Source organism: Castor canadensis, chromosome X (genome assembly GCF_047511655.1).
Source record: "Castor canadensis chromosome X, mCasCan1.hap1v2, whole genome shotgun sequence".
Taxonomy (NCBI): domain Eukaryota; kingdom Metazoa; phylum Chordata; class Mammalia; order Rodentia; family Castoridae; genus Castor; species Castor canadensis.
This window is the reverse complement of record NC_133405.1, coordinates 2618076-2638501: the sequence shown is the minus strand read 5'-3', so window position 1 is coordinate 2638501 and position 20426 is coordinate 2618076. Positions and strand designations below refer to the sequence as shown.

Below are 20426 nucleotides of genomic sequence, written 5' to 3'. Positions count from 1 at the left end.
TGGCCACCAAAAACAGGCAGGAGTAGCAATACTTATCTCGGACAAAGTAGACTTAAAACCTACCTTGATCAAACGAGATAAAGAAGGACATTCCATACTAATAAAAGGGGAAATAGACCAAAAGGATATAACAATTATCAACCTATATGCACCCAATGTCAACGCACCCAATTTCATCAAACATACCCTGAAAGACCTAAAAGCATATATTAACTCCAACACAGTGGTTGTGGGAGACTTTAACACTCCACTATCATCAATAGATAGGCCATCGAAACAAAAAATCAATAAAGAAATCTTACATCTAAAACATACCATAGATCAAGTGGCCCTAGTTGATGTCTACAGAACATTTCATCCAACTTCTACACAATATACACTTTTCTCAGCAGCCCACAGAACCTTCTCAAAAATAGATCATATCCTAGGGCACAAAGGAAGCCTCAGCAAATATAAGAAAATAGAAATAATCCCATGCATTCTATCTGATCACAATGTAATAAAACTGGAACTCACAACAAAAATAAAGACAAAAAACATGCAAACAGCTGGAAACTGAACAACTCATTGCTTAATGAACAATGGGATATTGATGAAATAAAAGAGGAAATTAAAAGGTTCCTGGAAGTCAATGAAAATGAAAATACAACCTACCAGAACCTATGGGACACAGAAAAGGCAGTCCTGAGAGGAAAGTTTATAGCCATGAGTGTATATATTAAAAAGACTGAAAGATCTCAAATTAATGACCTAATGATACATCTCAAACTCCTAGAAAAACAAGAACAAGCAAATCCCAAAACAAATAGAAGGAGAGAAATAATAAAATTAAGAGCTAAAATCAATGAAATAGAAACCAAAAAAAACCATACAAAGAATTAATGAAACAAAAAGTTGGTGCTTTGAAAAAATAAACAAGATCGATAGAACCCTGGCAAGTCTGACTAAAATGAGGAGAGAAAAAACCCAAATCAGCAAAATCAGGAATGCAAAAGGGGAGATAAGAACAAACACCATGGAAGTCCAGGATATCATCAGAGACTACTTTGAGAACCTATATTCAAATAAATTTTAAAATCTTGAAGAAATGGACTGATTTCTAGACTTATGATCATCCAAAACTGAACCAAGAGGACATTAATCACCTGAATAGATCTATAATACAAAATGAAATTGAAGCAGCAATCAAGAGTCTCCCAAAAAAGAAAAGTCCAGGACCTGATGGATTCTCTGCTGAATTCTATCAGACCTTTAAAGAAGAAATGATACCAACCCTCCTTAAACTGTTCCATGAAATAGAGAAGGAAGGAAAACTGCCTAACACATTTTATGAAGCCAGTATTACACATATCCCAAAACCAAGCAAAGACACCTCCAAAAAGGAGAACTATAGGCCAATCTCCTTAATGAACATTGATGCAAAAATCCTCAACAAAATAATGGCAAACAATTCAACAACACATCAAAAAGATCATTCACCACGACCAAGTAGGCTTCACCCCAGGAATGCAGGGGTGGTTCAACATATGAAAATCAATAAACATAATAAACCACATTAACAGAAGCAAAGACAAAAACCACTTGATCATCTCAATAGATGCAGAAAAAGCCTTTGATAAGATCCAACACCATTTCATGATAAAAGCTCTAAGAAAACTAGGAATAGAAGGAAAGTACCTCAACATTATAAAAGCTATATATGACAAACCTACAGCCAGCATTATAATTAATGGAGAAAAACTGAAACCATTCCCTCTAAAATCAGGAACCAGACAAGGATGCCCGCTATCTCCACTTCTATTCAACATAGTACTTGAATTCCTAGCCAGAGCAATTAGGCAAGAAGAAGGAATAAAAGGAATATAAATAAGTAAAGAAACTGTCAAAATATCCTTATTTGCAGACAATATGATCCTATACCTTAAAGACCCAAAAAACTCTACTCAAAAGCTCCTAGATACCATCAACAGCTATAGCAAACTAGCAGGATATAAAATCAACATAGAAAAATCATTAGCATTTCTACACACTAATAATGAACAAACTGAGAAAGAATATATGAAAATAATTCCATTCACAATAGCCTCAAAAAATCAAATACCTAGGTGTATACTTAACAAAAGATGTGAACGACCTCTACAAGGAAAACTATACACTTCTGAAGAAAGAGACTGAGGAAGACTATAGAAAGTGGAGAGATCTCCCATGCTCATGGATTGGTAGAATCAACATAGTAAAAATGTCTATACTCCCAAAAGTAATCTACATGTTTAATGCAATTCTCATCAAAATCCCAATGACCTTCATCAAAGAGATTGAAAAATCTACCGTTAAATTTATATGGAAACACAAGAGGCCATGAATAGCCAAGGCAATACTCAGTCAAAAGAACAATACTGGAGGTATCACAATACCTGACTTCAAACTATATTACAAAGCAATAACAATAAAAACAGCATGGTAGTGGCACAAAAACAGACATGTAGACCAGTGGAACAGAATAGGGGACCCGATATGAAGCCACACCTCTATAACCAACTTATCTTTGACAAAGGCTCTAAAAATATACGATGGAGAAAAACTGCTGGGAAAACTGGTTAGTAGTCTGCAAAAAACTGAAACTATATCTGTGTTTATCACCATATACCAATATTAACTCAAAATGGATCAAGGACCTTAATATCAGACCCCAAACTCTAAAGTTGTTAGAGGAAGGAGTAGGAAATACTTTGGAACTAACAGGTATAGGCAAGGACTTTCTCAATGGAACCCCAGCAGCTCAGCAACTAAGAGATAGCCTAGATAAATGGGACTTCATAAAACTAAAAAGCTTCTGCTCAACAAAAGAAATGGTCTCTAAACTGAAGAAACCATGCAAAGAGTGGGAGAAAATATTTGCCAGCTACACATCAGACAAAAGACTGATAACCAGAATATATAGGGAACTCAAAAAACTAAATTCTCCCAAAATTAATGAACCAATACAGAAATCTGAAGTGGACTAAACAGAACTTTCTCAAAAGAAGAAATTCAAATGGCCAAAAAAACACATGAAAAAATGCTCACCATCTCTAGCCATAAAGGAAATGCAAATTAAAACCACATTAAGATTCCACCTCACCCCTGTTAGAATAGCCATCATCAGCAACACCACTAACAACAGGTGTTGGCGAGGATGTGGGGAAAAAGGAACCCTCTTACACTGCAGGTGGGAATGTAAACTAGTACAACCACTCTGGAAAAAAATTTGGAGGCTACTTAAAAATCTAAACATTGATCTACCATATGATCCAGCAATACCACTCTTGGGGATATACCCAAATGACTGTGACACAGGTTACTCCAGAAGCACCTGCACACCCATGTTAATTGCAGCACTATTCACAATAGCCAAGTTATGGAAACAGCCAAGATGCCCCACTACTGACGAATGAATTAAGAAAATGCGGTATTTATACACTGTGGAATTTTATGCAGCCATGAAGAAGAATGAAATTTTATGATTTGCAAGTAAATGGATGGAACTGGAGAACATCATTCTGAGTGAGGTTAGCCTGGCCCAAAAGACCAAAAATCGTATATTCTCCCTCATATGTGGACATTAGATCAAGGGCAAACACTACAAGGGGATTGGACTTTGATCACATGATAAAGCGAGAGCACACAAGGATGGGGTGAGGATAGGTAGGACACCTAAAAAACTAGATAGCATTTGTTGCCCTCAATGCAGAGAAACTAAAGCAGATACTTTAAAGCAATTGAGACCAATAGGAGAAAGAGACTAGGAACTAGAGAATAGGTTAGTTCAAGAAGAATTAACCTAGAAGGTAACACACATGTACAGGAAGTCAGTGCATGTCAACTCCCTGTATAGCTATCCTTATCTTAACTAGCAACATCCCTTGTTCCTTCCTATTATTGCTTATACTCTCTCTTCAACAAAATTAGAAATAAGGGCAAAATAGCTTCTGCCTGGTAGTGAGGGAGTAGGCGGGGAGAGGGAGGGGGTGGGGGGAGGGTAAAGGAGGCTGTGGGGGGAAAAGGGAAGAAATGACCGAAACATTGTATACACATATGAATAAAAGAAAAAAAGAGAATGGAAAATTCAAGAACAACAACAACAAAAAGCAACAAAATCTCCCCGAACCCATACTACAGAAGGTTCTAGGCAAAAACCCTAAAGAAGGGGACATCTGATACCTTAAAGCAAAGCAGTGAAGCCAGTATGACTGAAGGAGAGAGAGTTCTGTGAGATACAAAATGAGTTTGAGAGCTCACTGGCCATGACGTCATGAACCGTGAACAGCATTGGAAGGCCTGGTATTTTACTCGGATCCAAAAGGAAAGCCTCTGGAGTGTTCCAAACAGATCGGAACCTAACTTGCCATGGTGTTTTAAGAGAATCTCTTTGTCTGCTTTTTGGAGGTTGAGTCAGTAGGTGGAGTGGGGTGAGATGTGGTGGATGGGGTTGGGGTAGAGTAGAATCAGGGCCACTAGTTTGGATTCTATGCAATATATAGGAAAGAGGTGATGCTGACTGGGACCAAAAGGTAGCCCTGGAGGAGGATGAGAGATGGTCAGGTTTCGGAAATACTTTGAAGATAGATTTGACAGCTTTTCTGGTAGGCTAGATCGTGGAATGTGAGTATGTATCAGTTTTTGGTCACTGTAACCAAATATCTGAGAGAAACAATTTGAAGAAAGGATTTATTTTGGCTCACAGTGGGGAGTGGTTTCAGTCCATTACAGCAGGGAGTGTGTAACTTCAATCATATTCACCCCTTCTATTAATAGTATGAATAATATGAAGGAAATTCTCCAGAAGATTTTCCTTTGCTCTTGTTTTATTCAGCTCTTACTCTATTTCCAAAAAGAAAGATAAGAAAGGGGAAACACAACATCTCTATGCCTCTTGGACTCACTGTTAGTTCCATATTTCCCTTCTTGCATTCAGAGGAAAGAGTTTTCTCCATTTCCAGTTTTCTCTATGTGCAGTAGACATGGTAAACCACCCAAACATCTGTTCTCTTACCTTCCTCAGAGAACCCCAATTTTGCTCAAGTATCCACCCTTTTCCATAAGGCCCTTGGGTTTCAGGGGAATCTGGGCTCATCCTCTAGCCTCGGAAGGAAGATCTCCATTGTTGTTGCCAAAGATTGGCTTAGGCCTGAGGATGTGAAACATGAGACAGGTGCTGGAGGAAGGGTCCTCATTGGGTGAACATTGTCATGTCGATGGGTTACAAAGGCCTATAGCAATTGTCTGGTCACTATGAAGGAAGCTAGTCAGGGACAAAGGTGACTCATTGAGTGTTTTAGAACAAAAAGATGGAAGGAACCTGGCTACTTATGGCTTCAAGGGGCCACTGCATCAACAGTCCCAGAGCTCCTGCCTCAGGATCTCCAGTGACATAAGGTAACAGACCTTTCATATTGCTGGCATGACTAGGAACTGGGCTTTCATTACTCGCAGGTGAAAAACAATCTCTTTTCTTGGGGAACACAAACATTCAGTCCATAGCAAGCACTATACGACTATTAAATGGTATCTTGAACAATTCCTGAAGCACATCAGGGTGATAATGGGGGTGCCCTCCTTAGCTTTGATGCTTTTAGGACTGCCTTGGACAGTGGCTGGTGGGCTCATTTTCATCTGAACATGGGGCAAGTGGAGTAAGCACCTAATGCAGATACTTTCTATGAAGTTCTCTGGACCTGGCAGAGGCTTTATGTGGCAGAACAGACATCACTTTTGCCTCCTGTTCTCAGGGCTCTGAGTGGTAGTATTTGGGGTGCAAGGGATGGGAGCTTCATTTCTATCTTGCCACTTTCATTTTCCGTCCTACCTAATATGATGTGCATTTCAAAATTAACTGATTGACCTAATTAAAAATGACTGGTTTCCATAGCATTTTCCAGTAAGAACCTTTTATCCCTTCTTTCTGTGCCCAGCCCTTTGAGAGGCATGTCCTGCTCTCTTTCCTTCCAGACTTTCTAAAACTACAACTCTAAAGTCTAGTTGAAAGTGTTGGCTCCAGACTAAGGGAACAGAAACAGTTCAGGGAGCCAAACCTGGAGGCTTAGGAGCATTGGCATGGAAATTCAGGTCTTTAACCTTCTTCTCTCTGGATAGATTGCAACCCTTGCAAAGGGTTGCCTTTTACAGGGTCTGAGATTGCATCACAAGCATTGAAGATCTTAGAAACTACCAAACGCATGGTCAGAGATTGTGGCTGGCCATTAACAATGCTAAGACCAGAACTAGGATACATGCCTCCCAAACTGTGGTTCCTTCCACTTTACCAGGCTGAGAAGCAATATCTGGATAGGTGCCAGACCTCTAGACTAGATAAATGGTGGCACTTGTGAAAAGGAAGCCTCATAGCCCAATAATTCTATTCATGGCCTAAAGGGAGACCCAAACTCTGCTCTGAAAGCGATTGTTCCTTGCAAGCTTACCACCAGGTCACAGAGAAAGCAGCTGAATGATCTGCTCATGTCAAAAAACTGGGTCACAGAACAGAAATGAGGCCTCTGGATTCTCATGTTGTGAATTCAAAACTAAACCACTTTATTTCTTTGATGAACATTTTACTGTTTGCTATCTGTGAAGACTTCTCCTCCCAAGGAAACCAGCAAACCGATCCCATGTATATAGTGACTTGTTCCTAAAGTTTTTGTTCTCATCATGACCCCTTTAGGCTGTTAGATTATTGATGAAGGACCTTTTGGTTTATTATATCCATCAATATTTACTGTATTCAAAATGAATAGAGACAATTTTAAACATTTTTATTCAATTAAAATAATAATTCCTATATGCATTAGCATAAATGATATAGAAAATAACTAAATATTCATAACATTTTTTAAATTAAGTTGGGCATGGTGGTTTATACCTACAGTCATAGATATTTGGGAAGATGGGGTGGGAGGATTGCTTGAGCCCAGGAATTTGAGACCAGTCTGGGTAACATAGAGAGACCCTGGCACAAAAACAAAATAAATTAGTGAGAAGAGAGGCATCATTTTATATTTTTGCAAATATCTTTAATATCTGGCTTCATAGAAGACAGCTGAATTCTTCTATCTGCTTCTGCATTGAATTTGTTGATATGTGTTATTCTGGTGGAAGTATATGAGGAAAATTGGGTCTCACACAGATATGTCATTAGAAAAGCAAGAAGTATTGTAATGATCTTTCAAATTTTTAAAAATTAAACTTAAAGATAATGAAAACTTTTAGCCTAAGGTTTTAGAAAGAGTTATATCAAAATCAGTTAGCCTGATATTTGTTCCCATTTTCTCCTTTAGAAATTCTTCTTTAGAATAGGTGGTTGAGAGGCTGATTAGAGTAAACCAAGGCACAAGAGAAGGGAATGCTGTAAATGCATTCTGGTTTGTGTTGGGATCCCCAAAAGGCTGTAACCTAAGAAACAGGTGACAAAAACCATGTCTAGATGCCACAAAGTAGATGGCAATGCTTTGCCTGTATTCACGTCATCCAGATCTGTATGCCTCTTCCATAATTTTGAAGGGGAATGCTAACCTTCTCTCCTTTCATACTGCAGTGTAACTTTTTCAGTTAATTGTTAACATTCTTCTTTCATAGTATAAAAATCAATTGTTCAGTCTTGTAATTTGAATGACCTTTTTACATACGAGCGACTTTGTAACATCATATATTGGTCATTTAGGAGAAAACTGGCTTGGATACATGGAACACATACCCAAGGGTAATTCTCAATGAGCGTCACGCCGTTGTATAATTCTCTTTGGAGTAAGAAACTCTGTGGCTTGCTTCTAAACAATAGAATATGACAAAGGTGAAGGGATTTTTCAGATTACAATGAAAATCAGCAATCAAATGATTTCAAGTTAACCAAAAGGGAGATTGTCCTGGCTGGGCTAGAACTAATTAAGTAATTAGCTCTCTTTTCTTTCCTCCTCTTCTCCTCTCCTCTCCTCTTCTCTTTTCTCTCCTCTTTCCCACTCCTCCTCCCCTCCTTCCCTTTCTCTCTCTCTCTCTCTCTCTCTCTCTCTCTCTCTCTCTCTCCCTCCCTCCCTCTCTTCTTCTCTCTCCCTCTTTGACTTTGAAGAAACAAGCTGCCATGAATACTACAGCAGCAAGGACATGAATGTGTCATGACCGCAAGGATCTTTTCCAATCCTCCACATGAGAACTCAGCACAGTTGATTCCTTGGTTGCACCCTGAGCAGAGGACCCAGGTAAGCCATCCTGACTCCTGACCCATGGAAACTGTGAGATAATATGGGATGTTAGTGTATGGCCATGAAATTTGTGGTAATTTGTTATGTAATGATGGTAAACTAAAACACTGAATTATGCAAGTCTTCCGAGTGTTTTTGCACTTATTACACAATAAAACGGGTCACATTTATTGTTATTGTTGATCTCAGAAAAAGATACTCGGAACAAATCACAGTCGTACTAGTGGAAAAAAGGGTTTTTTTCCAAACCCCAAGTTTCACTTGAAAACTCAAATTTTATTATCGATGACAAATACAATCAGTTGTTTTCCTTGAAGTGACAGGTCATTTTATCCATCTTTCAAGAAAATTCTTGGAAAACATACAAGTCTGGAAAACTTTAGTTCGTGAATCATTCTTCCAAGAGAAAATGGTGTTCCATGAAAACAAGCTAGTTCAGCTGGCAACTTCATCGCTTGATTTGTTTTGTTTTGTTTTGATGGAACTGGGCTTTGAACTCAAGTCGTCATGCTTGCAAAGCAGGTGCTTTACCACTTGAATCACACCTCCAGTCCAACTTCATCGCTTGAAATGAAGTTCTCTCCTTGAGAAAAGTCTCACACTTTGCTTTGCAACACAGGTCCTCTATGCACACTTTCTATTTTATCTTGTACAATATTAGAGTGTATTCAAGGTTCAAAATTTAATAACAATAATATTCATTGCTTCAACAAGTACTTCTTAAACCAGTTTTTGGCTTGATGCTGTATTTAACTATGCAAGTGTGGTGATGAGGGTTGCAATGATGACTTGTACAATTTGGGGCCAATATCTTGATTCATGGTAAAGTGCTAGTTTTGGTCACTACTGCCTTTTCATCATCAGTATCAAACAGTGGGAAAGGCAAAATGCTATCTTAAGTTCATTGTGAAAATAGTTTTGATCTCGTGGGATTCCTGCAGGATCTAGGGAGCTCCCCTTCGAGAATCTCTGACATGGTATACAGCATTAGAAGGAAATTTCCCAATAACGTTCTCTTATTTCATAAGGACATGTTGGTAGCACAGGGAAGGAAAGCAGCCAACTCCACTCCCTGACCCTGGAACCACTTCACCTCTGAAAAGGATGAGGGGTAGTTTTCCTCAAGACAGGAATGCTTGGCCTCCTCACCTAGCATATAAAACATATTTCATAGGTCAGGAAATGCTTCTGTCATTGATCCCATTTCATTTCTCATATGGGACCACAGTCTTACCTATCATGGTCCAGCTTTGGAGGAAGGAAGCTGAGTCCACTGTACCTGGTGGCCCTGGTACAGGGTCCTTTTCCTCCTCAGATCCTTTCAAGCCACCATCTGGGCACTTATCACTTCCTACCTGAATTAAAACATTAGCAGCTGACAGTGCACAGAAGAAAGTAAGTCAATGCCAGAAGGGTGGTGACATTGTTAGGGCTGGGTGAGTCTAGAAAGAAAAGGAAGCAATGAGCACAGGAGACCCTGCTTTCCAGAAAGCTCAGTGATAGGATTTTTTGGCAATTCAGAGCGCTTGAAGAAATCAAAATGGAGAGTGCAATGTAAAGAAAGGCAGAGCCTATGGTACCGTTCCCCAGGGAGGGCCCAGACCACAGGAGGCAGCCCACTACGCTTAGGGATTGGTGAGTAAAAACAAGCATCTGCCTGTCTCAGCAACTGATACTGATTCAGTACAGGACCAGGACTGGGGAGTCGACCCAGATGTATGTGAGGTTTTCCTGACTTGTATCTATATCCTCTTCCCTCCAGACCTGTCTTACTGAAAAATTCAAGCTACAAATCTGATCATGCCAATTGTTTTGAGTCAGGGTCTTGCTATGTATCCCAGCCGGATATATCCCGAGTGCTGGGATTATAGGTGTGAACCACAATGCTAGGCCCTGATAATGCCACTTCTGGACTTACTTCCAGGACTCTTGCTCTCTTCCTGTTAAGTACCAAGTCCTTATTGCAGTCCTCAGGGACCTATCTTAGAACCCTGTTTTACCTCTTAGCTACTCATACTTTTCTCTGATGGCACTTGGTCCAACTTATAATTAGATAATCCATGTGAGTGTTGGATCTCTGTGTTTTCTATCCCTGAGATGAGGGATTTGAGTTCAACATCATCAAGCAGTACCTAATAGGAATTCAGTAAATAATTTTGAAAATCTCCATCTCCAGCCTTGACACCTGAATTGGACACCTTGACTTTACATCCCTCTCCAAAGAAGGAGCCAAATCTTGCCACAGCCTTATCACTTCATATCCTGGGATTGGAGGGAATGTAAAAGCTCCCAGAGAGCTGCACCCTCCTTTTTAGAGATCACTGAATACCCTTGGGTGATAGGTGGTATCCGGTGACCTCTTACCAAACAATTATATCTTTTATTCATAACTTAGGTCTACAGACACATTGGCAGTGTTAAATCACCATCACTGCTGAAGTCCTAAAGAATGGCTCCATGCCAGTCCTTTTGGTTATTACTCTCTCCCGCTCCCTTCCCATAAGGAAGAGGCTGCTTCTGTTCTCTTTAGCCCTGCTCTGTGCCCTCTGACAGCACCAGCTGCAGCTATCAGCAATTACTGATTGCTCCACAGCAGGGAAGTGCTGGGAACTGGGTTCAATCCAGTTCAATCAACTGGGTTCAGCATCACAAAATAATCCTTTAAGAATTTAGGGTTGGGAATAGCTCTACTGTTCTCTAGTTAAATAGTTACCTATGTATACAGCATATACATATATATATAATTCTTAATACAAATGAGATATAAGAAATTATAATTCATATGTATGTATTTAAAGAGGGGGAGGGGAGAGAGAGCGATTTATCACTTTGTTGCTTCAATTACCTATTGCATCTCAGTTTAACCCCAGTTTAATTGTTATATAGGTGCTAAAAGTTATCTGTAGCACTAACTCATTATTCCTACGCACTACATTAATTCAAAACTGAGAATGCTTTTATATAACCTGATATCAAATATTTATTCTAGTTATGTCTTCTTCATGTTAGTGAAAAAGTTACATAGTCTCCACTATCCACTGATTATCTGGATTAGTAGACATGGGTACTAACACATTATTATAAGAAATGAGAATTTTGAGTTTAGAAGAACATAGTTTTCACATTCCTGGCTTTAATTATTCTTGTCATATCTAGGTATCTCTATTTAAATCTCACATCAGTGTTATATTTTGAATATGAGATGTGCCTCATAGGCTGGTGTTGGCAAGTGGTGGAAAGTTTAGGAATTGGCACTATTTGTGGAGCTGATGGAAGCTTTAGAAGGTGGGATCTAGCTGGAGGAAGCGGATCAACTAGGGAGCAGCCTTTGTAGGTTATACCTGGTTCCCAGTCCCTTGCTGTCTCTCTGCTTTCTGTCCAACATGCTCTCCTCACCACGATGAATCGATTGAGACTGTGAGCTAAAATCAATCTTTCATCCTTTGAAGTTGTTTTGTCAGGCACTCTGGCACTGCAATGGGAAAGCTAACACGGTGAATGTAATCATCAGAGGTAACTACAACATTCCTGAAAGAAATAAGGATTTAGAATTCAAAAGAATGTGGTTTTTATCTTCCTGTACTCAATCAGTTTTTCACTAGATAAATCTAGATAGCATAGTACTAACTCGATCTTTGTAAAAAGATATCCGAATTTAGAGTTTAAAAATATGTTTTTCAACTTTCTGTGTTCAGTCAGTTTTTGTAGTTAATCAATGAAGTCCACTCGGCTTCTAACTTCGGTTCTGCTATATATCTAGAATACTCACACATCATTTCAGAAATGGAGGAAAAGTCGGTACTGAGAAGAACGGGTTTTCTAGTTCCTGGCTTCATCATGTTATGTCTAGTTAACTAATCACCTATAAAATAGGAGGTTTTATAGTATTGTGCTGATTCGTATTTCCCATCTGAGGTCATAATTTTGAGTTGAGAGTAATGATTATCCAATTTTCTGACTTATATCAATTTTCTTCAATGTTCTGGGTATTTCCAGTTTTCTATAAGGTCCTACTTTTGCAATCGCAACTAGATTTCTGTGGCAATATTTCATTATTAGAACAAGAGAAAAGAATTATGGGTGAGAAATGTGTTTTACCTCCTGGCACCAGACTATATGTTCGAAAATTAATACCGAAGGGTGTATGTCACTGGTATTTGCAGGTAGAGCCTTTGGGATAGAATTGACATTAAATCAGGACATATAGGTGTAGTTCCCAGAACAGTGTTAATGATTTTATGATTTATTTATTGTAAATAGGAAGTACTCTTTCCTTTCTTACTTTGTAGCATATGAGAAGGATTTAATTCCTCTTTAAATGTTTGGTAGAATTCACCAGTGAATGTACTTCAGTTTTGCATTGGTTTGAGATTTTTGATAACAAATTCAATCTCTTGTGTTTATTGAGAATTTCTACTTCTTAATGAGTCACTTTTGTTCATTTATGTGGTTCCAACAAGTTCCTATTTCACCTAAATTACCTAATTTGGGTATACAATTTTTTATACTATTCTCTTACAGTATTAAAAAAAATTCTGTGGGCTACAGTATAGCTCACGATGAGGTAGACCTCGTCCCTGGCACGGTGAGGCCATGGGTTTGATCTCCACCACCACACACAAAAAAAAGGTTCTGTAAGTTCAAAAGTACAGTCCCCATTTTGGGCTGGGCATGGTGGCATACATCAATAATCCCAGCTACTCAGGAACTGGATATCAGGAGGATCATGGTTTGAGGACAGACCTGACAAAAATAAGTTAACTAGATCTCATCTCAACAAGCAAGTGGTGTCATATACCAGTTCTGAGGGTTGTGCCTTTCCCTGCTGCCTAGGTTGGGGATTGAGAAGGTCTTCACAGCAAGCTCAACCCACCACTAGCTCCCAGCTCCCAGTGAGCTTGCAGCCAGCTAAATGGCATCAGCACTTTTTGCTCCCATGTTGCCTGACAGCCCAGGATCCCCCACTGTGCAATCTGTGTGAGGTGTGTGTGTGCGTATGTGCCTGTCTGTCTGTCTGTCTACGCACATGTGTCACCACTGGCTCTCCCACCCCGAGAGGCAAACTCACTCTCCTTCCTAGGCAGCATCATCCTCGTGCTACTGGCTCATTCCTCTCCGGGTCCTGAGTAATGCAGTCATAGGCCCCTGCTCCTGCTTGCTCTGCCCTCAATCCTGCCGGGCTGCCCGCTTTGGCCATGGGGTTTTGGATGGTGCCTCGGGAGTCAGGCAGCATTCATGGGCAGAGCCACAGCTTACAGGAGTGAGCCCTTCAGATTCATGCATCCTGGCTACTGGGCTGTGTTCCAGTTCTCTGCTGGGGACTCGTGGTCCTGGCCTCCCAGGTGTCATGGATTCAATTGTGCCTCCTTCCTCCCCCCAAAATTTGTAAGTGGAAGTCCTAGCTCGCACTACCTCAGGATGTGACTTTCTTTGGAGAAAGGGTAGCTGTTGATTTAACTAGCTAAAGTTAGATGAGCTCATACTAGGGGAGGTGAGTCCCAGATCCAATATGGCTGGTGTCCTCATGAAAAGGGATAATTGGACACTGAGACAGACACCTGCATGGGGAGGATGTCATGGGAAATTTAGATGGATGCTGCCTAAGACAAGCACCATCTTTAGAGGAATCTCCTTGAGATGAAGTCTTGGTGCGGGCTCCAGGAATGACAAGGTTGCACCCCAAGAAGCAAATGTCAGGAATGACTAACAAAAGGATGAAGGGGTCAGGGAGTCCCAGGTACAAAATCCACATGACATCACCTTCCCAGGGCTCAGGGCCCCGGTCCGCCCAGTCAGTCGCATCCACGGACAGAGCCCCCTGGACACGGGTGCGTGCTGTCTCCAAGCAGCAAGGGCAACCAGCCCTTAGCAGCAGGGCCTGATGTTCAGCAGTGTGCCCGATGACAGAGGACAGGAGGACTCTTTAATCCAAGAGCTTACAGTGAGTGACAGGTGGGGATTTCCCACATCACAAACACACCTCACACCTGCCACAGAGATGCAGCCTAGGGCAACTGAAGAGTGGACTCAGCAAGTGCTCAGCCTGGAAGGGATCTCACAGTCCACACAGCCACCTCCACGCCATTCAACGAGCCTGATCCGAAGAGGAGGACAGTAGGGGCTTGTCCCAGGCAAGAATGCTTCTCAGGTGTAAATGACCCCCCAGAGATACCAGCTCTCCTCCCTTTGCCCCAACCAGCAGACGCCCCTGACCTCACCTCACAAATGTGGGGAAACCTGGGAGTCTGGTTCCAACTACATGCAGTCAGTCAGCACATGAGGGCTTTCTCACTAAGAGTATAAAATAGTCCATCCTTGTGATCTTAGCAAATACACTGTCACCGGCATCACAAGAGCTCCAGCCCTTTCTATGGCACCTGCAGTTTACCTTCCAGAGCAGAGCCTTAATCCACATCTTGCTTGCTCTCTGACCTATGAAGGAGTGAGTGAATGAGTGAATGAATGAATGTGGCAACAAAGAACATGTTAGAACCCAGACACCAACATGACTTCACGAGAAAGCTGAGGTTGGGAGTGTGTTGGACTCAGAGAAAGGAGGTGTCCTAGACAACTCAAGTCTGCTGTCCTGGGTGTAGGGGTCCCCGCTGAGCAAGGAAGCGCTCTAGTCCTCCTAATTCCCAGAGCCAAGATAATGGCTCAAGGAGAGTCCAGAAATGGGCTGCAGGAGGCCAAGGCGTGGGTCAGTCGGGCCTGGAGCTCACATGATTGGGGAGATCCACATCTAAAATCACAAGACACCGAGTGTGACTGTGAACGTTTATTTAGAATGAGAATGAAATTCAAAACGAGTCTTCAAAAGTGACAACCGCAAGGGTCATAATCTCTGACCTGCTAGGGTTTGGAGGTGCATTTATCCATTTTCCTCTATGTATAATGTGGTACAGTCTCAAGTATGGTGGGGCAGAAGTTCAAGGTGAAAGACACGATGGCTTTCTTGTGACTCCAGACGGCTACTTTGCTAATTTTACAAAGACCTGCCACTTGAACACATAGCACAGCGCCATGAGAACGGAGCAAATGCCCTCCGGATCCTATTAAGCCCTTAGTGTTTATTTTCACAGCAGTTGTAAACATAAACCAGCTCTCTCACATTTATTCTCCAAAAGCATCCTGTTTCCAGGGGGTATCAGGATCCCTGGGCTTCACAGCACATCATTTAATGGAGTACATAAATTATGTCCAGAAAGGGGCACATTGAACAGAACGGAGGCTGTTTCTAGAGGCTGTTCTCCAGTTTGCAGCCCCAGATATCATGCACTGCACGGGCAGCATGACCGGCCGGTGTACATTTCTACTGACTGACCTGCGTGCATAGGTGCTGTGGGAAGGTGCCCGGCTTGGCCCTTGAACAACAGCTAAAGCTCAGTTGACTTGAGACAAACGACCTCGTCTGAGGGGATTCAGGATCCAGGAGAAAGTGCTTGCTTTCCAGCAGTTTGTCCTCAGTGGATGGGCTTCTCGGCAGCCAGCCGGGACTCCCAGGTGCAGAGTAGCTAGCCCCTGAACAGGCTGACCGGGTGCATTGCACTTGGGGACAGAAGGCCATGGGAAGAGGACCCAGTGGCCTGTGATGAAGACAGCCAGTGGCCTGTGTGCTTCAGGAAGCCGGTCAGCCCTTGAAGGGCCGTTCTCAGAGGTGGAATTTCAGGGGCACACGGAGTTAACAATCCAGGCTGACAAACGGTCACTGCACGCTGATGATTCCCCCACCCCGTATGGACAGCAAGCAGCAGATCCAGGAACCCAAAGTGGGTGTTTGAAGATGTACCGGAAGGCACTGAAAACCTATCCCTGCCGCTGGTTTCAACCCTCAGAACTGTTTTTTTTTCTTTTAAAAAAAGTAAAAAAGAGGCCTAGCAGGGAAAACTCAGGAATTATCTTAAGAAAGAGTCCAACAGTTTATATCCATGTGTCTCCGGAAGAATGAAAGATCCAGAGGTTTCTGGGAAAACATAGACAAGGTCTGCAAAGTTTTTTGTTGCTGAATAGCTGACACCAGTGCCTTTTTGTGTAGCAAGCAAACAGGCACACATCTTACTGGCAAATGCCAAGTGTGTCAAAGGTGAAGTGATGATGAGAAGCAGTGGTGTTTTCCTCAGAGACTCTGGCCAGCAGGCCTCCGGCAGGTTAGATGGACATAGAGCGGTTGCAGTCTTTGGACCAAATACTTGGGGAAGAGGTTGGGAACAAGAACTGTCAAGGAACGAAGGAGGCCCACACAAAGGAAGGGACACGAAGAGGGGGATCCAAACAGAACAGAGACTCAAATCTGCACAACACGGGTACATGGCACGGAGAGGGGGTGACACATTTCCAACAGACAGACAGGCATGCCACCTGGTGAGGGAAGCGAAGGGACCCTCTCCTAGGTTAGCGGTGCAGGAGGAGACCTGAAGGACTGATTGGCGGTTGCTGATCTCCTCCTCCTCCTCTCCTTTAAGATATTCTTGTCAAATAGCTCTTTCTCACGCCCGTGCACAGGTGGCCCTTGCAGATACTTCTCTTCTGCTTCCTTGTAGTCCACTCCATCCAGTTCGGCAATTGACCAAATGATTGCTTCTGGCAGCAGAACTTCCACCACGAATCTTACTTTGTCGCCCTTCATCATAGCGAGTATGGTCTCGTCTGTGTGCTCGTAGATCTTTTGTAAATGTTTGACCATGGTGAACAACTGATCCTCGTCCTCCAGGTAGGTCTCGATGCAGAGCATGCACTTGCTTGTCTCCAGAAAGGATGCCAGCCACCTGGACGGCTTCCAGCCCTTCACGATGTCCAGGAGGTGGGGGTCGGCCCCCTTTCTCCTCACGATGAAGTCCACCAGCTTCTGGTTGTGTCGGTCACACGCGGCCCTCATCCGGTCGGGGAGAAGTTTCTTGCAGGGCCCCTTCCTGCCCAGGAATGTCTTCTCCTCCTCCTCCTCCTCCTCCTCAGAATCGTCCAGCTCGGCATAGTTCACCTTGGGGAAGTCACCCTCTCGCAGGTCACCCTCTTGGATGGCTTTCCGAATTGGGTAGCTGGCGTCGGTGGCGTAATAGTGCAGGAAGGGGCCTGAGAAAGATCCCCGGGCCACCCCTTCCCGGTAGTGGGCAATCAGCGAGAAGCACCAGTTCAAGCCCTGCAGGTGTGCTCTGCTGGCTCGCCTCAGGAGCTTGAATCTCTCATCGCAGTGCAGGGGCTTTAATCTGCGCAGAGGGACGCGGATGCCCCTGCAGTCCCCGCGCAGGCTTGCCTGGATCAAGAGCACCCTGGCTGTCTGGGTGGCTTTGTTCACACTCTTGACCACGGCCGGCCAAAACGGATGATCCTGGAATTGAAACCAGACCATCGCTCCTCTGTCAACGGCACCGGGCTCCTGGCCAAAAGCCCTGCTCACGGTTCGCCCGTCTAGTCCACCGCAGAGCTTGGGAATGCTGGCGAAGGTCTGAGCAGCCTTTGAGCGCACCTGAGGTGCACGCTCTGCTCGTCCTCTCTCAAAGGCTGGCAGCTGGTGCTTCCTTTTCCTGTTTGCAATCCGGAGAGAGTAATGCAGGCTCGGGTTCTGGGACTCGGGCGACTCCGCCGCCCCTTCCAAGCCTGGCTCCGAGGCCCCCTCGCCAGGGTCCTCCCCCATGCTTCTCAGGAAGGTAGTGCTCCCTTGGGGCACAGGAGCCCAAGTCCCTGGCCAAGGGTCCCAGGCCTCTTCCTTCAGAGCTTTGGGCCCGGTGGGGGTCTGCTGCTCCTCCTTAGCCCACACGCCCTCCCCCACCACGGGGGGACTTGAGGGCACAAGTGTGGAGGGGCCCGCCTTGTTCTTGCCCTGCTGTTCACCAGCAGCTCCTAAAGGTGTCAGGGAGTTTGCGGGCGCACTGGTACTTTGGGATGCCTTTGCTTGCATTTCGGCTGCACCAGGGCTGACGGCTGTGTGCACCTGGGCTGCCCCACCAGGCGGGGCATCCTCCTTCTCTGGAAGCCGCACCAGCAGGGATCTTGGGCCTCCCCTTTGCCCAAGCCTCCTAGGGAGGAGGGTCCCTTTCTGTTTCCTATGTTTCCTGGGACGGCGAGGGTATGGGCACGGGTGGGAGCAAGGGCAAGAGCTGGCACAGAGGCAAGCACGTGGGCGAAGGTGACCACGAGGGCGAAGGCGAGGGCCTGAGTGGGCTGGCTCTGCCGGTCCCTTTGGGGACGCCAGAGGGGTCCCGTGCTCCTGCGGTGTTCTTTCTTGACCCAAGGCCATTCTCCCGTGCACAATCTCCAGTGCCACTCTAAGGGCCTTTCTGTACACCCTTGTTTGTCCTGATGGGGCAGTGTCCTTCCATGTGGCGACTCCTGGTGGGTCAGTGGCTGCCAAGGGCATCCCTGCTGAGGAGGCCAGGGCTTCAATTCTAGACACACTGAGGGCCGTGATGTCTGTGCTGTTCACTTGGATCTTTTCATCTGTGGAGAGGACTTCAACTTCTAGGGGAAACAGCCCTCCCCTATCACTTGTTGCTGAAGTCCCCAATCTGGACAATACCTTTGCTGGCCACAAGTGGCCTTTCCATCTGCACAGGACGTACTCGGCAGCGTCCATCGTGACTGGACTCGTGTGGCAGGAGGTGATTAAGAGAGCCTGAGGCTCCTGGCTGCCATAGTCACTTCTACTGCAGCTCACCCAGCTCTCCTCTGGCCTAGGACCACTGGGGCTCGCAGCCTGCTTCAGCTCTCCTCCCTCCTGAGTCTGCCGAGACACCTGCACATGGGGCGTCAGTGGGGATGCAGGAGTGCACTGGAATTTGGAGAAGGGAAAGCAGAAATGTGTCAGAAAAGAATCTCCCTTTTGTGGAAGGTAGAAGCCCCCTGCTCAGTGAGATTGAGAAGAGAGAAAATAGGGAAATACAAAAATGTGTCCTCCAGAGAGAGGCAGGCAAATGGCACATCCTTGGGGCAAACATACAGAAGGCACCAGAGGAGCGAGCTCCCATACCTCTGCAAACCCTACTTGTTCTTCCAGCTGTAAACACTGCACACCGGACAGCATCCTAGTGGGACCTGCAGGTGGCCGTCATGTCAGGGGCCCATTTCTCGTACTGCACGCTCGGAGCCTGTGGCTTGGCTTGGGCTTGCCCCCTGGAGGGATGCTTCCATGTTTTCTTTCTTGGGATGCTACTTCTGCCCCGCCCACCCCAGGAAGCCTGAGGACATCTACTGCACACATGCACTGGGCATCAGGGAGATGCCATATTCAGAGGCAGTGAGGAGCAAAGGAAACGGCACCCCGAAAAGTCAATGGGAAATGCTGGTATGCGAATGATTGTTACGTGGAAAAGGCTTACCCGGGGTCACGTGGATCCCAGCAGGCCTGGTTTCTGAGCTGGCTCTCTGGACTGCCAGGCTGCGGCTGCCTGTCTGTAGACCCTTCGTCCCGCTCCGGGCCTCTGACCTGCACCATTCTTCCAGGGATTCAGGGCACCCGGGCCCCCAACCTGTTCCCTCTAACGTGAACCTGGAAGATCCAAAACAGATGGGAAACCATTGCCACTTAAGGGATGACCGAGTGCTGGCTCTCCCTCTCCCAACTCCAGAGCACATGCTTTGTGAAAGCGAAGTCAAATGCTAATCCCATCCATAACAGAGATGTCTAGTTTCTTCCCGCTTTTGCATCTCACCGCAGTTCCACCCCATTCCCTCTGCTTGTGGAGGCTGAAGGCGAGTCTCTGCCCTCAGAACAGTGGGGCCTCCTCCTTTCAGACAGCATCTACCATGGACGTGTGGCTTTCCTACTAGCAGTCTAGGTGCTGTGTGTGCGCGCGAGAAACAAAAGCAGGGTTTCTCTGATTCTCGAATAACGTCAGCTGGGCTTGCAGAGAAGATGAAATGCACAGGAAGAAAAATAACGGGGTCTACACACCACAGCATCACAGCCTCTCCCTCTTACTGTGAGGATGTGGGTACTTCCAAAGCACGGCCTCTACGTCCCACTGCACCCTCATACACAGGGCACGTGAGGCCAGAGTTCCTAACCCAGGAGCACACTGGGACACATCTCCTTGTGAACGCCTGTTTTCCTGCATTAGATCTGGGAATGTCTTTGCCCCAAGGTTCCCGTAAGTTTTCCAAATCATATCTGCCGAAAATTCCAACACTACAGAAACGCGTCTGTAAACCTAGCTACTTGGGAGGCTGAGATGAGGAGAATCAGGGCTCCAGGCCAAGTTT

The 20426-nt window shown here is 44.5% G+C and overlaps 1 protein-coding gene, 1 long non-coding RNA gene and 1 other non-coding gene across 3 annotated transcripts in view; 1 reads left to right on the top strand and 2 right to left on the bottom strand.

The window, feature by feature from the left end:
• LOC141419405 (uncharacterized) overlaps window positions 1-8234 on the top strand; it is a 46650-nt gene extending 38416 nt beyond the window's left edge. Inside the window, exon 3 of the long non-coding RNA XR_012444169.1 lies at window positions 8099-8234. This is a non-coding gene — a long non-coding RNA (uncharacterized lncRNA). The remainder of the gene's footprint in view (window positions 1-8098) is intronic.
• Window positions 7443-7570, bottom strand: LOC141420190 (U6atac minor spliceosomal RNA). The gene has a single exon (XR_012444859.1). It is a non-coding gene; the product is annotated as a U6atac minor spliceosomal RNA (small nuclear RNA).
• Window positions 8235-16169: 7935 nt separating the features above from the next.
• Window positions 16170-17892, bottom strand: LOC141419545 (PWWP domain-containing DNA repair factor 4-like). Its single transcript, XM_074062461.1, has one exon. It carries the CDS (start codon window positions 17860-17862, stop codon window positions 16618-16620), a length of 1245 nt encoding a protein of 414 aa, XP_073918562.1. The 5' UTR covers window positions 17863-17892; the 3' UTR covers window positions 16170-16617.
• Window positions 17893-20426: the final 2534 nt, after the last annotated feature.